Source organism: Botrytis porri (assembly GCF_014898465.1).
Source record: "Botrytis porri strain MUCL 3234 chromosome Unknown BPOR_007, whole genome shotgun sequence".
In the NCBI taxonomy this organism is placed as follows: Eukaryota; Fungi; Ascomycota; class Leotiomycetes; order Helotiales; family Sclerotiniaceae; genus Botrytis; species Botrytis porri.
In genome coordinates this window covers 2,223,805-2,238,437 of record NW_024066081.1, presented here as the reverse complement: position 1 = coordinate 2,238,437, position 14,633 = coordinate 2,223,805, and the positions used below count along the sequence as shown (strand labels likewise).

General features: G+C 44.2%; 7 protein-coding genes across 7 annotated transcripts; 3 read left to right on the top strand and 4 right to left on the bottom strand.

The window, feature by feature from the left end:
• Nucleotides 1-281: 281 nt before the first annotated feature.
• On the top strand, nt 282-2,188 carry EAF01_006005 (uncharacterized protein; the record flags this gene model as incomplete). Its single annotated transcript, XM_038914259.1, has 5 exons — nt 282-293; nt 372-411; nt 547-1,070; nt 1,127-1,315; nt 1,379-2,188. 5 exons carry the CDS (start codon nt 282-284, stop codon nt 2,186-2,188), a joined length of 1,575 nt encoding a protein of 524 aa, XP_038770708.1.
• A 371-nt stretch (nt 2,189-2,559) lies between these two features.
• On the bottom strand, nt 2,560-3,143 carry EAF01_006004 (uncharacterized protein; the record flags this gene model as incomplete). The annotated part of the gene is made up of 3 exons (XM_038914258.1): nt 2,560-2,568; nt 2,624-3,022; nt 3,141-3,143. 3 exons carry the CDS (start codon nt 3,141-3,143, stop codon nt 2,560-2,562), a joined length of 411 nt encoding a protein of 136 aa, XP_038770707.1.
• Nucleotides 3,144-3,528: 385 nt separating this feature from the next.
• Nucleotides 3,529-4,500, top strand: EAF01_006003 (uncharacterized protein; the record flags this gene model as incomplete). Its single annotated transcript, XM_038914257.1, has 2 exons — nt 3,529-3,882; nt 3,949-4,500. The coding sequence occupies 2 exons, from the start codon at nt 3,529-3,531 to the stop codon at nt 4,498-4,500; spliced, it is 906 nt and encodes a 301-aa protein (XP_038770706.1).
• A 490-nt stretch (nt 4,501-4,990) lies between these two features.
• Nucleotides 4,991-6,861, bottom strand: EAF01_006002 (uncharacterized protein; the record flags this gene model as incomplete). The annotated part of the gene is made up of 3 exons (XM_038914256.1): nt 4,991-5,413; nt 5,472-6,755; nt 6,850-6,861. 3 exons carry the CDS (start codon nt 6,859-6,861, stop codon nt 4,991-4,993), a joined length of 1,719 nt encoding a protein of 572 aa, XP_038770705.1.
• Nucleotides 6,862-7,759: 898 nt separating this feature from the next.
• EAF01_006001 (uncharacterized protein) lies at nt 7,760-10,645 on the top strand (the record flags this gene model as incomplete). Its single annotated transcript, XM_038914255.1, has 3 exons — nt 7,760-9,114; nt 9,169-9,868; nt 9,918-10,645. 3 exons carry the CDS (start codon nt 7,760-7,762, stop codon nt 10,224-10,226), a joined length of 2,364 nt encoding a protein of 787 aa, XP_038770704.1. The 3' UTR covers nt 10,227-10,645.
• A 1,741-nt stretch (nt 10,646-12,386) lies between these two features.
• Nucleotides 12,387-12,860, bottom strand: EAF01_006000 (uncharacterized protein; the record flags this gene model as incomplete). The annotated part of the gene is made up of 1 exon (XM_038914254.1): nt 12,387-12,860. The coding sequence occupies one exon, from the start codon at nt 12,858-12,860 to the stop codon at nt 12,387-12,389; it is 474 nt and encodes a 157-aa protein (XP_038770703.1).
• Nucleotides 12,861-13,361: 501 nt separating this feature from the next.
• On the bottom strand, nt 13,362-14,623 carry EAF01_005999 (uncharacterized protein; the record flags this gene model as incomplete). Its single annotated transcript, XM_038914253.1, has 3 exons — nt 13,362-14,301; nt 14,352-14,539; nt 14,597-14,623. 3 exons carry the CDS (start codon nt 14,621-14,623, stop codon nt 13,362-13,364), a joined length of 1,155 nt encoding a protein of 384 aa, XP_038770702.1.
• Between the last annotated feature and the right edge of the window lie 10 nt (nt 14,624-14,633).

Sequence of the window (14,633 nt, the reverse complement as noted above, 5' to 3'; positions counted from 1 at the left end):
ATTGTATAAGTTCAACGGTGATAATAACTTTTGTTACAGATTCTCTGCTGCATAAAGATGATATATTGATCGAGTTCGATACTATCTATGCTGTTCTACTCGGTATTTCCAAATGCTCTTCGCCTGGTTACTCCGCCAAAAGGTATCACAGGGATTTGGCATATGCTTTCTATCCTCAACCACCAGGTGAACCTTACTCAGCCCAGACCCACTCACAGCCTCAAGTCATCTTCCGTCAACTTTATACTTTAGTACTTCTCCCTGATTTAACCGTCGACAACATGTCGAATCGCGTTTACTCTCGAACTTGTGTTCACAATTCTTCAAAAAACATCACAATAGATAAATCATCATGCCTAGAGTTGCTCTAGGCTAAAGAAAACGTGCCTATAGACCGAAGACTAGGACGGGGTGTGTGACTTGTAAGTATGTATTTCCAATGCTATTCGTTATGTCATATATCTAACTATTGTGTAGAAGTAAGAAACCATGATTCTCTCGCATCTTAGTGTAGATAGAATATGTAAATAACTGAAATTCTCACAGTCCGAAGAGTGAAATGTGATGAAGGACGACCATCATGTCAAAGATGTGCATCCACCGGCCGGAAATGTGACGGCTATGCTGAGGAGTCCAGTGACTCTCCTACAAGCTCGAATTCCGATTTCAACGATCACGAAGCGAGTACTGTACTTATACAATCACCTTCGTCTTCAGCGATGCTCACATCTGACCGAGAGCGGGAGGCTTTTCACTTCTTTGTTAATATAACGGCTCCGATGATGGGCGGTTTTGGTAAGGAAAGCTGTTGGTCAGAAATGATTCCTCGAGCTGCACATCACGAGCCTTCTATTCGTCATGCAGTTATTGCGTTGGGTGCTCTACATCACAGCAAAGAAAGAAGTTCCTGGTCTACTTCATCGAATAACCTGTTCTCTTCTGCCGAAGAACAATTTCCCCTTTTAGAGTACAATCGAGCCATTGAATGCTTGGTGGAAACTTTTGCGAAGAAGGAACGACAGGCTATGGATGTCTGTCTAATCAATTGCGTTTTATTTTCTGCTTTTGAGGTCAGTGCCTTTCTATTGGATGCTGATGTATCGATGTTAATTTGCATAAATTGTAGATGATGCAAGGTAATTATGGCCATGGAGCCGCACATCAGGAAAGTGGAAGTAAGATACTTTGCGAGATCACATATGATGAAAGTTCTCAGAAATACTATCACGATTCGCTCACGACTTCCAACTACCCATACTTGCCGATGCCACTTCTTGAAGAATTATATCTGCGCTCGGATTTTGTTTATACTCAAGTAAGTTTGAGACGTTCCCTTGCAGAGGATATAATGGTTGAATATTAATAAGTCCTCCGAAAGATGATCAATACTTACGACCAATCCCTCTACAACAAGTTCAAAGGCTCTCAATTCACAGCCCACCCTCCAGTAATATTTACTTCTCTTTCCCAGGCTCGCAACACGCTCCATTTCTTCTGGTCTCGTTTCCGGACCGATCTAGATAATCTCAACTCCGAACCGGACTCCCCGGGACTGAACCAGCGTTTCCACAATTGGCAAATGGAAACCATTCAATTCGCCCACAAATGGATATTCGCCTTCCAAGCCTTCATTCTCAAATATAGTGATACCTTTTCCGAAGCTGATAGAATAGGCGTTGCAATTTTACAAATACAAAGCCATTCCGGATACATGAATGCGCATGTACCGCGCGACGTCAGAGATAACCAAATGTTATGGGATCCCTTTCTGTCCGTTTTTGAGAAAATCACCGTGTTATCAGAAGAGGTTATTTCCAATCCTGCATTTACCACGACTGTATTCCAAATAGATATGGGTGTCATCGGACCTCTCTATCAAGTCGTAAGCGCATGTCGCCACCCGGTCGTAAGGAGGAGAGCTGTTGCCTTAATGGAACGCGTACCCAGTCTTCAAGAAGGAATTTGGAATGCTGGTATGACGGCAAGAGTTGCTAGGAAGGTAATGGAACTCGAAGAGTATGGGATAGAAAATGTGAGGGAAGCAGCCGATATTCCGGATTCGGCCAGAATTAGTGATGTAGATCCTAAATTCGAGGAGGGAAGACGAGTGACACTGACATATAATAGAAGTGACAGAGCAAGGGGGCCTTTAGTCAGGAACAAATTCACGGAGACTTTTGAATGGTAGAATGATCTAAACAGAGAAGTAGTATAGTAATTGGCGAGATGAAGTAAAGACCGCCCCTCTCGAAGATGCAAACCAAAATAACAATCTTGCCACAATATATATTGTAGATTGGAACATTTGTTCATATTTGACCGTCTTTCGCATGCAGTATCTACATAACCTCTCATATCCACGCAAGAAATGCTGACCAGGATACCCACATAATCTTTCCCACCCCAAAACGCCATGCTATGTATTTAATACAAGAGGGAAGAGTTTGCACATCCATTTATCCACAGGGAAGATTCATTCGGGGTTTGTTCGACGTCGTCCATCAGTTCAAGCTTGTATCGAGCTACTATCGTCCCTCGACCGTTTTGCCGCCCTCGAATTTATCCATCCTACACACCCATCAGCCCCGCGCCTCAGTAACAATTATCACCGGTCCTTAAAAACCTTCGGTTTCCACCCTTTCTCCAATTCGGCCTCCCTCTCCAAGGCTTCCGCCTTAACCCTCACTTCGCCCTCTAGCCTCTCTCTCGCCCTCAGCACTTTACTCTGGAGATAAAAACTTCCTCCCTTTTTCGGATCATTCGTGTCGAACAATTTCTTGAACCGCGACATCACATCTTCCATGTCCATTTTGCCTTCTTTTGGTGGTTTTACGTTGAGAATTTTGCAGGCCTCGTCTAATGTGAGACCATTGGAGGAGAAAGTTGGACCACCCGAGGCAGAACCATTTTGTTGCGCTTTCTGGTATGCTGAGGAGGCTTTCGCTTGTTTCCAGGATTCGGTGAGGGCGCGTCCGAGAACTCGTGAGCCGGTTATGACAACTTGGGTTATGATGCGATGGGCCTTTTATTGAGTCAGTTATAGGATTTTCCCATTTGGAGGGAAAGAGTGGCATAGTTGGAGCAATTGCACTTTGGAGATGTACGTGCAGCTTGTGAGAAAAGACTCATTATATACATACCATGACGATGGAACTGCGACAGTCAACAACAGAACCCAGACAATTGGAAAATAAATTATGGTGTGGAAATGTCACTTACTCACTCTTCACCAGAAGTCGAGAGATAATGTGAATATCTAGACTTTTCCCCGGAATAAACTTTCGCCATCGGCCGAAGTGGCAGGGATTCCAAGAAGTCGATTGATGCCTAATAAGGCTAGTAACGGTCATCAGTCCTCTAGCTGGCTGGAACCCCCAAAAAAGACACCTTAAGATACCTACGCTGCAAGTAACCAAAACAATCACAAATGCTTCTCCTATTCCACACCGGCTCTTTAACTCTATAAATCTTATATCGATCAATCTTCAATACAAATTTCGAGCTTCATATCGTCCCATCTTGTAAAAGATGTCGCAATTTTATTCCTCCCCTCCCCCCAATAACCCCTACGGCGCATCCAATACCGCAGCTCAAAACCTCCAATTCTACCCCTCAACATACGCTCCCGGCCCCGTCTCCGGTCACGCAACACCACAGGCTGCATATGGATATGGAGTTCCTCCCGCCGCACAAGCATATCCCGGAGCTGGAGCCGGCGGATTTGGATTCCCTGGAAATGTACCCTCGGGGGTGAGTGGGCGGATGGGAGAAAGTGGTGGATTGAGAACGGGGTGGTTGGCTGCCTTTGGAACCGAGGGTTACGATGGGGAACCACCGCTATTGGAAGAATTGGGAGTGAATTTCGGGCATATCAGGAGTAAGGTATGGTTATTCTTCCTATGATCATTCGCTTTTATGGAATGCGCAGATACTGATTTGAATATATAGACATTGGCAGTACTGAATCCCCTTGCGCATATCGATCAACACATAATGGACGATTCTGATCTCGCGGGACCGATTCTCTTTTTCCTCTTATTTGGAACCTTCCTCCTCTTTTCCGGAAAAGTACATTTCGGATACATATACGGGCTGGCGCTTCTCGGATCCTCTTCGCTCCACCTAATTCTTTCTCTCATGTCACCACCTCTTAACACGGATCCTAATTCTCAGCAACCGGTCGGTCCTTCACATCTCTCTTCTACCCTTACATTTCCACGAAGTGCTAGTGTTCTGGGTTATTGTTTATTGCCATTAGTGCTCACGAGCGTAGTGGGAATCATCATGCCAATGGATGGACTAGTTGGGTATGTATTAACCACATTGGCCATTGTGTGGTGTACATACAGTAGTAGTGGGATGTTCTGTGCAGTCGGCAGAATGAAGGGGATGCGAGGACTAGTCGCTTATCCTCTAGCCTTATTCTACGTTGGCTTTGGAATTATGGGTATTTTCTCAAGCAGGGGGGTTGGAACATTGGGAAAAGTGGCGGGAGCATAAATACACAAAAGGAATTGGAAGACGATTTCTGTATATCCAGAGGCGCGTGGGAGGAAAGTCGCGGTTTACAAATGGCACGGGATGAAAGAGCTCGAGTGGTAATTTACATGGTGTATGGAATGGAAGGGAACAGGTGGGTCAGAAGGATGGTACGGAATGGTTTGGGTCTGGGATCTGTACAATATGTTCTTCTTTACTTGTACAGCACAACTCAAAGTACTCGTTTGAGAGATAAAAGCATTGGGGGTGGATAGCCGAAGCGAACAAATGAATAGACAAAGAACAAAAATATATTCCCCGAGCCCAAATCAGTTACAACTTGTTTCAAGGATACAATATCGCAAGGATACAATGATTACAATTCACACACGCTATGGTATAATTATCCCTTAATCCCCCGTCAGAAACCCGATTGTCCCCTTCCAGATGCCTTTCCCAGTTTCACAATTACTCCAAAACCCATACCGAAAGTCCGCCGCCTACCATCCGTCTACTCCAGTCCCATCCTGGCATCATCACTTAGCCCCCAGTCCGTTGCTCTCGGCCTCGTGAAAGGCCTCTCATCATCCGCTTCCGATTGTAGGCTCACGCTACTTTGTCTACTTCCCCTTTCCAAGTATTCCTTCTTCAAACTACTTTTCTTGCTGCTAAGCCGGCCACTTTTGTTACTCCTCAGACTAGCATCATCCCGATCCGAATATTCTGGCGGGGGGCTTCTCGATCCAGAACCTGAGAACGATGAAAGTCGTGTATAAGCAGAATTTGAATCCAGACTTGCGGATGCTTGGGTAGGGGTTGGCGAGGGCGTTATTTCCGTGCTCGAGCTTATTTCGACAAGCTCGGCGTCACGGTACCATTTCCTGCGGCGGGTATATCTTCCCCATCCATCTTGGCCTCGGCGACCGTTTTGCCACTGTAGAAGGTCAGCATTACATGTAAAAGGTAAGTAAAGACGATATGACTGTACACACCTTATTGTCATAATATATCCACCCTGTTCCGCCGTCGCTCTCAGCTTTTGGTTTAGATCCACCTTCATCATGTTCGGCAGCTCCTTCTACACGCCAGCGACTACCTTCAACCCACCTCCATCTTGCACCGCCACCCTCTACATCTGGTAATTCAAAATATTCCTTTGGAGTAACAGCATTCAAATGTTCATCTGTCCATGCAGCCCTCTCATATGCAAACAATGATGTTGCCCATCCTAGTCCGACCCATCTACGCTGGTTTTCATATAAAATAAATGTAAACTTTACCCCTGGTGCTTCTGGTCTTCTCTTTATAGCTGCGTTCGCTGCTAACGATGCATCGGCATATGAAGATGCCGTACGAGGTGGTAGAGGAGGCTTATAATTGGCCCCATTTGTGTTTGGTGATAGCTCATCTGTTAAATGTAGACCAGTCAAAGCGGTACATATGCGGCGAACGAGGGATGATCTCCATAGTATCGTTCTTGCTATTCGATTCGGACGCGAATGCCAAGTCAAGAAAATTGTTCCCGTTACCAAAGCGATACGTTTCGTGGTGATAACCTGTAAAGGAGGTAAAGTAAGAATAATCCATACGGGTGTGATAAGAAGGATTCGTATTAAAAGTGTTGTGAGTGCCGGGCGAGTCGTGGCAGATGTTGCTGTTCGCTGAGTCGATAGAAAATCCGTCAATTGTAAAAGAGGATCCAAAAGCACATTGCATCTTGACGTGAATATCTTCAAGGTTTCCACAATCTCGTCCAAAGTTTTCTGGTGCTTGGTATTTGTGATTTCGGAGTCGACCCTTTTGTGAGCCTTCTTCTGTTTCTCTCCTGTCCAGCTCGTTGATGATAAAGGGGAATATCGTCTTGAGTACATCCCCAGTATTAAACCAATAACCACTACCAACGGTCCAGCAAATCGCATGACAACATCTCCATACAGTACAAATGCCCAAAAACTAGCGACGAGCAAGAAGCTCTCCCACGGATCTCCACTCGTCCATGTTATTAACCCTACAAGTTTATTGAGAGGCAATAGAAAAGGATGCGAGTATGCTAAAGCTCTTGTAATTTGCGGAGGAGTCGCTAGTAATAAGGGGGACTTGTGATGAACCAGGATAGTTGATCTCTGTTTGTTCGCGGATGAGGCATGTGATAGAGTAACTGGAGAGAATGCAGCTATTGTCGGAGGATTCGGATCAGAAGGAGTTGTTATGGATCCACCATGGTCATCTTTTCTTAAACTTGGAGTACCAGACATTTGATCCAACCAAGGAGTATCCTATTGATCTGGTTAGATGTGAGGTTCTGAAGATCTCGAAAGGCGGATTGTTGGGAGAAGGCTAATAAGCATGGGGCAAGATTTGGTGACATACGAACGCAGCCATTTATTTACAACAACGTCATTTCTATTCACAGGCTGTACCAGGGGAAGGAAATGTTGGAGGAAGATCAACGGACTGCGTTAGAACTTCCCAAAAAGGAAATAATGATTTGATAAATTGTAGTATTCACGACTGAACAGTAGAAAGAAGAGTTTTGAAGGAAGGAGAGTCGAAATGTAATAGATGAGCGAGGACTTACAATTGAACAATGGAAGGAATGAAAAGCGCTCTACTCGGTTCGAAATCTGGGGTACGGTACAATCACATGTCACCAGTTCTCAGCTAATAATAAGTGATCAATTAATGATCAATGTTTGAATATCAATCAATATGGACTATCAATCAACTTCATGAACGCATCTCTTTTTATCCCGCTGAACGGCACCAGCAGCCAATGAACGAGACTCCCAAATCATTATAGTGAGGTATAGATTAGGACTGATATATGTGCATTGGAGAAGGGAAGAAAGGATTTGAAGCCATATAATAAGTGACCTGATTCCAAATTTATGTTAATTCTATTTCGTGTCTATACCCATACAATAGAGTTTCACCACTTCTACCGTACATCGTACTCACCACCACCACCACCACTGATGCATGCTGCTAGATCGTAATATACTTTCTTGAGCTGACTCGGTAGGACGCATCAGCCTCAGGTAATCATGATTACCTAATCACTCCCTCTCCCCGCACCGCCTTGAAGGCTCGAGCTAGGCAGATTGCCGTACAACTGATTGGTCGGATCGTCAGGTGCTAACAATTTATTAACCGATGAATGTTCAAAAATTAATAATAAGACAATGACGCTCCAGCCCAATCTCATAGGAAACTTTTTCCATCAAACAATTCGATCCTCAACCTCAACCTTGTCATTTTACTTGCAAAATATTAATTGAAAATGTCGCGTCAACCTCCTCTCCCCAATGGCCTTCCACCTCGACCTCCTGGTGCTTTCTGGGAAAGAGATAGAGATGAGAGAAACAACAATTATCATACACCCGAAAGAAATCGTCGCGACATGGGTCGTGATTCTTATCGCCCTGCTCCTGCTCCTCAATACGATAGTTATACTCCCCACTCTGCAAACCGCGATCGCGACATGTACCAATTTAGTGGTCACAATCCTCCTTCGCCAGCCTATGGAAATTATGCTCCTGGTGTACAACCTCCCCGTCGTCCTTCTGGAGCTGGAGATCCTTACCGTATGAATGATGGTTATCGCGCTCCACCCCCGGCACCCAGCTTCGACTTCCGTTATGATGCACCGCAGTCTATCAATTTCGAAAACTCAGATAGATTTCAATCCAATGGGATAGGTCGCAATAATAACTCTGCCGGCAATAGAGATAGAAATGATGATCATCTTCGTCGCCGTCGCGAAAAAGATCGACGCGACAACAATCGAGGACGTGGCGGCTATCGCGGTCGAGGTGGTCCAAGATTGGCAGCAGATAGAGTATTCTTGAAAGGAAAACGCTCGCCTACGCCTGAACTCATGCCAGGTATGAACGAAAATGCCTCTGCTGATGTCAAATACAGAGATGTCGGCGACTTATCTGATAGTGACGAAGCTGAGATGGACATGTCGGATAATGACGATAATGACGATCAACCTAAGAAGAAGATTGCTCGAACTAGTGCAAAGGCTGCAGATGGCGATAGTGTTCCAAAATGGTCAAATCCCGATCCGTACACGGCCCTTCCACCACCAGGTGAATCTGACCGAAAGAAGAAGGATGTCGTTAAACTTATTAGGAAGGCTCGTGTCGCAACTGGTCAAGAAGGCGCTACTAAAGTAGATGCTACTCAGGACGACTTCATTTCTTTTGACCTCGATGCGCCCGCAAGTATTGATAGTGAAGAGGATGATTACGAGCCTCACCCCTTCGAGCAGTCCGCACCCAGTTCAGCCAAATCTTTCAGTCATCTCGAAAACATTCGAAAGTTTGACATGCCTCAGAAATCAGCAGATACCGCTACCCAATCAACTAGCATAAATAGCATGCCCAAGGATGATGTTCAAACTCCCCAGCGATCATCTAAACCATTAGATCTATCAACCGATCCCGCTCTAGGCAGCAGAAAGCGTACCGCCAACGATGTGATCAAGCCTCCACCACTTGTGAATAAGCTGATTCCTGGTAAACCACCCAAGTCCAGTGGAACTCTTCTTCAAGAGTGGCGTGCCGGACCTGGTGTGGATGAAGTCCCTTGGCTTCAAGACCATTCTGATACCTCTAACATGGGTCTGTGGTAAGTGATTCATCTACCAACAAAAGACACTTCAAAGCTAATACTACTTTCAAGGCTACATAAAGAGATAATGGATTTCTACTATCATGTAAAACCTCGCAAATTTGAAGAGGTAATCAGACAGAAGTTACTTATTGACTTAAGGAACAACTTCCGCAGATACTATCCCGATGCTGATATCTTACCTTTCGGCTCTTTCCCCGCAGGTCTCTATCTGCCTACCGCTGACATGGATGTCGTTATGGTGTCAGATGAGTTCATGGACGGTGGATGGCCTAAATATAGCAGCAAAAGTCATATTTGGCGGGTCAAGAGTAACATTGAAAGAGATCGTCTGAATACTGGTAGAATCGACGTGATCACCAGTGCTAAAGTGCCTCTTGCTAAATGGGTCGATGCTATTACAGGACTGAAGGTTGATATGTCTTTTGAAAACGACACAGGCCTCATCGCAAACAAAACTTTTCAAGAGTGGAAGGCTCAGTTTCCTGCAATGCCTATATTGGTTACCATTATCAAGCATTTATTGGCAATGAGAGGTCTTAATGAGCCTGTCAATGGTGGCATAGGAGGCTTTTCTATTACTTGTCTTGTTGTGAGTCTTCTACAGAACTTGCCACAGGTGAAGAGTGGAACTATGATACCAGAGCATAATCTCGGCGAGATCTTGATGGAATTCCTCGACCTGTATGGCAACGAGTTCAACACGCGTACCACTGCCATTTCTGTTAACCCACCGAAACTTTTCCCGAAAGTAAGTAATCCTCTCGATCGATTCTGTCATGATACTAATTTATCACCAGTCTTCAGCTCCTCGCGGTCTTTACAGAGATTTTGATAGTCCGAAATTCTCTATAATCGACCCAAACAGATCCGACAATGATATCTCAGGTGGTTCAAAAAACACCCCTGCAATTCAAGAATGCTTTTCTGCGGCCTATTCTGCTTTGCAGCAGAGCATGAACACATTGCAACACGCTGACCTTAAAACTCGTCAAAACCAAAGTCTTCTTCGATGTATCATTGGTGGGAACTACGAATCCTTCAAGCTTCAGAGAGACCACCTTGCCCACCTACATGAACAAATAGTTGGTCCAATTGAAGATGAGTAATCATGAGTTCACGTAATCTTCAGGCCCAGAGCCGTGTAACACTTAGTTCATTTCTCGGTGCATTTCTCCAGGTCGCCGAGTATGCAGTACAAAGGGGTGGTTATTTTATTATCAAGGCGTATGGTTAAAGTCGATCAAGATACCCAATTGGCGTTCAATGCACGAAAAGTCATTGACTTGTAAAATAGCTTCGCAGATTCCTTTGCTTTCCTTTATTTTCTCTTTATTTTGGCAGACTTGAGTTGGACCGGTTCTGATGATTTGTCTCAACTGACCACTGACCTTACCCTAGATGATCGACACGAAGTCAAAGTCAAAATGCCATGGATCTTCAATGACAAACAGACGAGGCGCTATCGATCTCTACAGTCATGATACGAATACATTACATTACGCGCAAATACAAATTTATTATTCTTTTATGCTGTCCTAAAACAAATACTGATTGCAACTCAATAAACTAACTCCTAGTGTGATGTACTGATAAACTTTTTAGGAATTCTCTTTCAACCTTTCAGGTAAGAAAGATGAAATATAAGACCAGTATCTAGTCGGCGATCTTGATCGAACTCTTCTTGAGCAAGACAAGATCGCGCAACGGCTTGGATTCTTCTTTTCGACAACCCCTTTCTCACTGTAATTGCGCTTTATGCGCGGCTATGGAGAGGAGTTACGGGGTGGAAAGAAGTGCAGGTGAAATGGGATATGGATGAAGCGGAATGTGGAAGTGCTGATTTGTTCTGTTTGTGGTAGTTGCGATGAGTCAGCTCGCTCAATATGTAGCTACGGCTTGGGGAAGGAAGGAAGTTGCGATCAAGTGTTCCGAACGACTTGGAAGAATTATGCTAGCAAGGGACGGGGTGGATGAGGGGTTCATTTTTGTCTTGTTTGCTATCTTTGCTAGGGAGTTTGGTAGGGTCTTTTCTTTTCATCTCGGGATATGGGAGATAGACTATGATTAGGTTTTAACGTCACTTTATGTTTCTGCTTTGATCACTTGACGAGCTTGCTAGCTAGAGGAGGGGGGTCTTTGTGGGAATCCTGATGGTGTTTATAACGAGAGTTCGTTGGGGTTTTATAGGACTTGCTACGGGGGGATTGAGATGGGTGGCGCTCTTGGTGGGTAGAGAGATGTTTCTGGTGGGTAGGGAGGGAGGGAGGGTGGGAGATGGATGGATGGATGAGTATGGAATTTAGATTGCTTCTGGTGCTGGAGAGAATTTGTGACCTGGCTTCACAAATCTATAACTGCCTGTGTAAATGTCTACAAGCTCGCAGGGCACATTTTCGTTCCTGGATATAGGTTACGTGGGAAAGGGGCAGGTGAAGAAATAAAGCTCGCTTAGACGGCTATCGATATGTAGGAAGCTTGAGATGAGGAAATCGAAGATGAGGGTTTCAATCTTTAGCCTCTTCGATAGTGAAGATTTCTTTCTGTGTTTGGATTTATCATTGCAATGCTATGGCTCGGGTCCGTCTTCTATCTTTGTGATTTGAATTCTGAGAGTGATCGTGATAGTGATCGTGATAGTACTTTTAGACAATGCAATCTACCTCGATTATTGAGGAGCATCTTCCTTCCTTATATGAAGTTTGATTGTGAATGTCTGTTTGGTCGCTATATCTATCCGAGCAACTTGGATATTACTAAGTCTGGGGTCCACTTGAGTAGCTATGGGTCGGACGGATTTAAGAACCTAAACTATATGTTTGTGTATTATGGTAGGAACGCTTACTTCCATCTACTATCTACATAAACTCGCATATTGAATGCAAGCGTAATGAACCGGTTTCGTTAGAAAAGAGTAGATTTGAGCTCAACTAGATTTGTGTATGATTTATTGGGAATTTATGAGCAGAGACCGAGAAGGAAAGAAGTATCACCAAATACAACGGGAGAAGAAGCAGTTGTAGTCTCACTGAGAAAAGGTCACGATATGAGAGTATAGATTGAAGTGACTGAAAATATTTTATTTAGAGAGAAAAAATATATGAAAGAAAAGAAAATTGAAAGCCAAATGAGTGTGATATACTTCTCAGATAAAGAAGTACAAAAAAACGTAAGAAAGAAAGAAATGAAGAAATGAAGTAGCGGAAAGAAAACGCAAGAGTAGACTCTCAAAGTCTACTCTTCAACTAACCATCTTATGAATGATAGATTTATGCACATTCGAATGAACACTCACAAACATGAGTATCCTCCGGCTCACCCAACAAACGACCATCAAAACAAGCACAGTTATTAACCGTGTACGCCTTTCCATTGAAGCTCCAGCGAGGAACCTTAAACCCCTTCACCTCATCGAAGACATTTTGGAGAATCAGCGATTGGCTCCATCCCTGAGCATCGATGAAGACATTTTGGACGAGCCCGTTTCTGATGGCTGCGATCGTGGTACAGGTATTTGAGTAAACGGTTGCGCGGGCGTAAGCAACGAGGTTGTTCGGGTTGGATAGATCGTTGTTGACGGCCATGGTGTTGGTGTTCCAGTTGAGGATACACATTTTAGGGTCGAGTTGCTTGATGCACATGGGGGTGAGGGTGTTGGGATTTGTGGAGATGATGGCTGGAGCTGGGAGGGCGAGTGCTGGGGAGAGCACGGCTAAGATTTGAAGGTAGTTGATGAGTTGCATTGTGGTAGATTTAGTGATGAGCAGTTTTTGTAATTTGAGGTAGTTCGTAGAAAACGGAGTTTTGAAGTATGTATATGATTTTGAAACTTTTGCTTCGGTGGAATTGGAAATGATGTTGCCAGGTCAAGCGGTCCTATATAGCAATAGCAGTAACAAAGGCATGAAGTCTTGTCAAAAGAATCTCCTCTTTCTCTCTTAGACAAAGCATCAAAAAATTTATAAGTGAAGATTGTTGTTAGATAAAGCAAGGGAACAAGCTTCACAAGTCATTTGTGCAAGTCGAAAAGATTCTAAATAGGGGACAAAGAAAGACAAAGGTCGATGAGCATGCCCCTAGTCTGATTGTCTAAAAGTAGAGTAGTCCTATGATGCAGACTCAAGATTCCGATCCCTCTAATTTTCGCCGTAGAGTATTCACAATTCCGCCTAATGTTTAATTTGAGATAACAAAGATCGATAGTTGAGGCCATGAACAAAAGGCCTTGGGTATTGAATTACACTTTATTCGTTGTTAACAACTAATCGTCTCAGGCCCATTAGACCTATCCAAACAGCTTCCTCGGTTCTAATAGTTCGACTTCCCTGACCAGGACAAACATTTATCCATCTGTCGAAGACATCCTTTGCTTCCACAACACCCAATTTCTGGAGTTCTCTGTCATTCTTCACAGCCACTTCTAGGCCTGCAACGCCGCCAAATACGACTAGCAGGTGCTTGAACTTCCCTACCTTTTGTTCTTCATCATCATATAGATCTTGGACATCAACGCCTCGCTCAGAGGTTGCAATAGTCATATCATAGCCGCCATCATATCCGCATTCTGTGAAAACGTCGCTTAGACATCCGGCTCTCCTAACATTCCATCCCCAATAGTAGCCACCCTCTTCTCTTGGCTCTTCTGGACTCACAGCTTCTGCTGTAATGACTTCACGGGATTTATCTTTTGCGGCCTTCTCCCCTTCCGCGTCAAATTTTAGAGTGACCCTATTATTTGCTGGTATCTGCTCCACCACTGTAACTGGTATTCTTAATCCTGCTTCCACAAATGTTCCGTGTTCATCTGCGCCAGGTAACGTAGTGCCCTCCCTATACATACACCATTCGTCTGCCCTCAAGTGATGTGGTAAATCTATACTAGGCAATGCACCTGCCGTTCTTAAGTTCTCGTGCATTGGAAATAGAAGCTTTCGTAAATTTGGAGGTGTCTCTAGAAAGCTGAGTAAATGGGTAAGGAAATGATCGGGATCTGATTTTGCCGTGTACTCGTCTTCCAGAGGCGGCTTCTGCTGAGAACTATGGGAATGAGTGGGTGGATGTTTAGGCTTTTTCGCAGGACGAGCATTGCCATCGTCAAAAACAATAACTTCGTCGACACAGAAAACTGCGAGGGCGCGGGCAATATGACCCGCCATAGATGTTTTTAGATCATGGCTTTGAGCGCTGAAAAAGTTAGCATGATTTATTCATTGTTATTCGAAGAGGTAAAATACTTTGCAATAATACTTCCCGGTAAAGCAACGCTAACTGTCCAATCTCGACCCTTCTTGGGTTGAAATACAGCTGTAGGTTTAGAAGTATCAACCGCATCAGGAGCAGTCACTTTCCCGTTAGAAGTTTGTCCATTGACAGTGGAATTGGCATTCCCAGTGGCATTGGCTTCGGCCTGGCGCTTCCGCTTCTAATATTAAATTCGTCAGTATCCATTTACCAATTAGTGATATCAAAGAAAACATACCTTTGCGTTTGTTTCTCCTCTACCCATTTTTGTAAAT